This window comes from Cyprinodon variegatus, unplaced genomic scaffold (assembly GCF_000732505.1).
Source record: "Cyprinodon variegatus isolate N-32 unplaced genomic scaffold, C_variegatus-1.0 Scaffold504, whole genome shotgun sequence".
NCBI classification, from domain to species: Eukaryota; Metazoa; Chordata; class Actinopteri; order Cyprinodontiformes; family Cyprinodontidae; genus Cyprinodon; species Cyprinodon variegatus.
Window position 1 is genome coordinate 235,875 of NW_015150957.1, and position 6,166 is coordinate 242,040.

At 38.5% G+C, this 6,166-nt stretch overlaps 1 protein-coding gene across 1 annotated transcript in view; it reads right to left on the reverse strand.

Moving 5' to 3' along the window:
* epha4 (EPH receptor A4) overlaps window positions 1-6,166 on the reverse strand; it is an 80,338-nt gene that overhangs the window by 41,289 nt on the left and 32,883 nt on the right. Inside the window, 1 exon segment of the mRNA XM_015390559.1 lies at window positions 4,897-5,052. Within this exon segment, the coding sequence (XP_015246045.1) occupies window positions 4,897-5,052 (156 nt within the window).

The following is a 6,166-nucleotide window of genomic DNA, read 5'->3' on the forward strand; positions in this document are numbered from 1 at the left end:
TATATATATATATATATATATATATATATGTATATATCTATATGTGTGTGAGTATGTATATACACTCCATAGAAGGTATGAGTTTTGAATTGATGTGCCCTGACCCGTCAATCCTGTCAGCTGGTCTGACCCTGACATTCACACACATCCAGATGTGCTCCCCGTTCACCAGTACAGCTGGATCATGACCTCCACTCAGACCAACTGGGAGATCATTTCTGTTAATGCTTCATCCGCTCTGTGCGTGACTACAGGTGGATTCCGAGAGCAAATGAAAACAGGATCCCACTGGATGCTGCGTGACTGACGGCGGTAATTACAGCGCCCCCACATGCGGGCTAGAAGTTAGGGAGGAAAAGAAAACAGCAGCGGACAGACAGGGTGAAGGTTCAAAGATCAAATAGTGACGTGCCGGTGGGGCGGGGCAAAGGTCGCGGCGGGAAGCCGGGCTAATGTTCGGTTCCTATCCAGCGACTGAGGAATGTGGCAGAGGTGATGGAGCCGGGTCTTATGAAATCAGCCGAGTAATGAGCTTCGACAGCTGTTCCTCGCAGCCGCCAGATTCCTCCCCGACTAACGAGACAATGAAGATGACCTCCCAGCTCCTCGGGTTTTAAGGAGCACAGTAATGCAGGGGAAGTACTGGAGCCCAACAGGGACACGGTTTACCCACCATACTGACCTCAACATACTGAAATACATGGAAAACCCAACACATGAAAAAACAATCAGAAAACTACAGAGTAACACGAGATGATGGCTGAGAATAGTGAATGACATGTAGAACAGCTGACTGAGATAAATCATCCATATTTTCTTGTTATATATACATATAATCCTCAATAATCCTCAGAAAATGACAGAATTAGGCGAATTAGGGGTTCCTGGTGATGCTATTTAATAATGAAAGGGTAGAAGGTGATTAAAACAAGAGAGCTCGGCCGTTTCTCAATTCTTGAGCGTTCTCCTGTGTTCATGATGCGTCATCAGCCTCAGCCCCAGCACTGTTCCAATTGCAGAGAACGCACCAAATCCCCAGGCGTTGTCCTTGCCCCGCCCTCTTTACCCACCATGCATCAGAGCAGACTTGTACGTTCTTGAGATTTCCCAGCATGCACCGCAGCTGCAGCAGCTTTCAATGAAGCTCTCCATTGAAAGTTAAAAGTTCTCTTTTCTGTTGTTGTTGAATAAAAGTACGTTTTAAGATCATTTGAGGCGAGAATATTATACTTTAAAGTGTCACTATATGGAACATTTACCGATTTAATGCCTAATTTAAAAAAAGATTTCCGAAGTTGAGAGGACCGCAGCAACCAGCGGACCTATGAAGCTAACGGCAGCCAGGGCTAACGTTAGCCCGTCACAGCGGCTCTGATGGCGATTTCTTTGTTTTATTTGGCAAAATTTTCATTTCATTTGTTTTTATCTGACTTTGTCCATCATTATTCCCACACTAAATTGAAAAAGTAATAATTTATTATTATCTAGAGACTATTGATAACAGGAGGTGAAATGCAGCTCTAGATGAGCTGAGCGTGTGGTGATGTCATCATTACGCTTCTGTTCCAATTGACCCATATCTATGATGCGTGTTCGCGTTCTCACCAAGTACAGACTTTCCTGTGTTCTTGCCAAGACCGGACTCATCGTGAATTGAGAAACGGCCCTAGTCTCTAAAACAGACATGGCTACGGGTTGATGCTAACATGTTTGTTAGCTGTCAGAATCCAGTCAGAATTCAGAGATTAAAGTCAGAATTCAGAGATTTCTCATATCATGCTGAAATAAAGTTTAAAAATCAGTTAACTTTTTCATTTTTTTCAGTGGCCCTAATCCTCTTCCATATAGTGAAGTCATCCAGAGGATGTGATGATCCAAAAACAAATTTTTCGCTGCCAAAAGAGGGAAGGATTTAGCAGAAACTGTTGCTAGGCTAAATGTAAAGGAAGCTTTGAACACATTCTTTGCTTTAAACTGGAACGCTTTTAGCGCTTTGGAAAGAATCAAAGTGTTTAGCCGATAAACGTGACACAGTTCAACCTATAGAAGCACCTGATGGACAGGAAATGCTGCTAAGCTAATCAGACCAGGTGCTGTTCAAGCTAAATGCTAAAGTGATGCTGTGCTAGCTTAACACTAGTAGCATGACAATACGGTCTTATTTCGCATTTTGTGGAGTATAGATTCATTTTACGTTGATTTTTTATGTTTGTTGATGCTCAAAATAAAGTCTGTGTTTGGTACAAACGTCTGTGAAAAGTTAATTAAGGGGACGTTAGCATCTTCAGCTAGCTTATCTAGTTGTTTTTAATGTTTTGCGCAGGGAGGGGCGGCGTCAAACATCTTCCAGCTTTAAAACATACCAACACAAATAAGAAATGTTTGATATTTTAATATTTAGTAGCACAATAAGCATATTAAATCCAATATATAACTAAAGGAAAAGATTCTCAATTATTGTAAAAACAACATTTTTTATAATATGCGGTTTTCTTTTAATTATTCCATTGAAATTAAAGCTTAGATTTTTCAAAATGCTTCAATACCAGATTACAATGCTGTGATTATATAAAAATACAGCATTAGGCGTCTAAAGCAGGTTAACATCAGGTATTAGCAGCTATTAGCATCAGGCTATTAGCATATATATATATATATATATATATATGTGTGTGTGTGTGTATTTGTCAAATACGTCAGATGAGACCAATGCTGGTTTTCTTGAGGGAATTTACGAACAGCGACTCCTTTTTTTATTACAGGAAGCTGAGAGGCCAGAAGGAGCTTTTGTTGTTGAGAACAATATTGCCCGCCATAAAGAAGCCGCTTTCAACAGAAACAAGGGAGAGTTTTAATGGGTTTGGAGACAAACACCAAGCATAAATCAGTCTAACTGTTCTGGTGAATGAAAGAGGCAGTCTGCAAACCGGCTCTATGATGTCTATGTCTATGATGCTGCTTAACGGGCAGAAACAAGCCTGGAGCAGAGACCATCACAAAGTTATTTTAGTTTGATTTTAAATTCATTGCGGCAAAAAATGTTTCCATGACTAATTAAATGTATAAACATCAGTGATTTTCTATCATCCTACTAAATGTTTTTTGAATTTTTAAAATATATCTTACATTTTTTAAAATATATTCAAGAATGGAGAATGGTGCAGAATATGCCAATGCCAATTTCCACACAAAATGATTCTGTTAGCCGAAGATTAGCATTAGCATACATGTTAGCATTAACAAATTCCTTCCTGCGCATGCGCGAAGATCCGGATTGCCGAAAAACTACATAGTAACAGTACTGAAAATACTTTATATATATTTGCAACTAGAATGCTAAACTACATCGTATAGAAAATATTGAGGACTTTTCTGGAAGAAATGGATGCGTTTCACATTCTCTCCATTGTATTGCGTGACATCATCATCGGACATGCTCAGAGCAGTCACAGAAACGTTCCAAAGGCTGTTTAAGCGTATCTCTTTTTTTTTCTTCGTTGTTAGAATAGGCAATATTTACACAATTACAAAAATATTCTAAAGGAAACCCCCACCGGAAAAAAGGCAAAAACATAAAAAAGTAAGAAAAAAAAAGTATTGCCTTCCGGAAGTTATTCTGTTCGCGCAAGCACAGGACGGATCGTTTTTTCAGGACGGATCGGGGAGCAACTGTCATTAGTAAATGCTAATTCTAATGACTGCAGCAACATCCGTATCATTTCTGTTAGCACCAATGCTTAAAAGCTAACCAAAGTTGGCCAGATTATGGCGGACCCGGAAGCCAGCTGACAAACAGGACAACTGAAGGTTGGAACAAGTTTTCGCAAGCACGCCACCTACTGTCTGGGAGGAGTAAAGTTTTTAGCTATTTGCAATTGTTTTTAAACACGTTTACTTACAGCGGCATGTTAAAATCTAAATAAAAAAAATGTCTAAATGCAAAAACAATGCTAAACGCTTCGGTCTCTGTTTTAGCATCTGTATACTGTGAAATTGTGGTTTTTACTGACATGTCCACCGGGAGATTGCTGACTTTACATCCTCCTGAGTGATTAATCCATCAAAATTTAACAGATAAAGCTTTGATTTCTACAAATAATAAATTGTCATGTTAAAGCATTTGCTAGCTGTTTTGTTTTCCAGAAAACTGGGATTAAATTTATACCTTTTTTTTATATTGTTAGACACATATTTAAAAAAAAAAAACGAAGAGCAAAATAAACTTAGAAATATTACACTAAATCTCTTTACTTAAATATGTTAATTTATTCCTTTTTATTAGCACCTTAAACAATCTTTATCGTCCCATGTGACTGATTCACCAGCTCCATACACAGTGAAATGTACGGAAGAGGATTAGGGCCAATGGAAAAAAAATAAAATAATAAAATTAGATCCACTGAAAAAATAAAAAAGTTAACATGTTTTTAAATATTATTTCCGTTAATCAGGGAAAAAAGTGAGAATTCTGACTTTAATCTCTGAATTCTGACTTTTTTTTCCCAGAATAATTTATTTTTTTCTCACAATTAGCGAGAAAGAAAGTCAATATTTTTATCTAATCACGAAATTGTAATCTGGCACTGAAGTATTTTGAATTTCTGTCAGAACTCTGAGGTTAAAGTCAGAATTTTAACTTTTTCCCCATATTAAACTGAAGTAAAATTTAAAAATCAATTATCTTTTTTGTATTTTTTCAGTGGCCCAGATCCTCTTCCGTAGAAATGTAACAGTTTATACCATCATTATTTTATTGGGTCACTGTGACGAGAAGACGTCTATTAAACCGGCAGCTGCTGGTTTAATGTCTGTGCAGAACGGTTGTGTTTCTGTTTAGCAATGAAAGGCTAACATAGCAAAACGTGGTAACAGAGTTAAAGATGTTGCTGTACTTACGGGTGCAGGGCATGGATGCCGGGTCTGTTTCGGAACGGAAGAAGCCCTTGTCGCAGACGCAGGAGGTGGAGCCCTCCCGTACTGAGTAGCTGTGGAGGGGACACTTGGAGCAGGCGCCGTCTGTGGCCAGAGCACGGTAGTAGCCGCTCTTGCAGGCTGGAAGAGATCGAGGAGCGGATTAGATGCGATCTATTATAGCAGCAACTTTACAGCAGATGATTTAAAGAGACTCCAGGTATGAGAAAATCCAGGATAGCCCAACCTGCTAGAAAAGTACACAGCAAAAACGATCTAAAATTAGATCGATATTTCTTAAATTAAGTGTATTCACCCTTAATTTGAGTAGGTAAATAAGATGATTTGCCAAAGGAATGAGTACTTTTACTCTTAAAATAAAATAATTAGATAATATGCACTTGAAAGAAGAAAATGGAATTATTTCTTGTTCCATTGGATGACTCCTTTAGATTTACATTTTTCCAGTGTAAGAACCCAGCTAGAAATCCTTTAAGGTATAGTGGAGGATGTTCTTTTTCCAAGTGCATCATCTAAATAAATCTAATTGTCAATCATTTTGGTGATATGTTTACATAAGGTCGTCGTCCTATGCGCTCGTCTGACAAAGTTGAAAAATTGCAAATGAGGAATGGACTCGTGAACGCTCTCGCACGCGTCTAATAGGTGATCCCTCTCTGAAACAGGTACGCAGTTGTGCGTTCTTTTTTTTTTTTAAGCGGAGAGGGCGGGTCTTTTCAAAAATTCACAAAAATCCTCCATTATACCTTTAATTGAAGGCACCTTGCAGTAGTTGCATGTGATATTTTACTTTAAAAGGGTTACAGAAGACACAATTATGACGACTCTATGTAATCAGAGAGGAAGACAGAAGCTTTTTTCTCTGAAGGACAAGAAGAAAACATCCTGATCTTTACTGTTTTCTGTCAATTTTACCAATAAATTATGTTGGCAAAATGTTTCCCATTTTTTTTCTCTGATCCCCCGTCTCTTTACCCCTCCTCATACATCTCTGTTCTATTATCCACGGGCCAGGGGCGGATTTAGGAAACGTGGAGCCCTAGGCAAAGACAATCAGGGGGCCCTCTGAACTGATAACACATCAAACAGCCCCATTCTACAGATGTAGAAATGTTAATAGAATAGACATCCATTATCTGTTCTAGGTTGTGTCCCTCTCTTCTTGTCCCTTTTCTTCTTGTTTTCCTCTCTATGTTTTGTACTCAGCTGACTTTTCATGCTGTCTCTAAAGGAA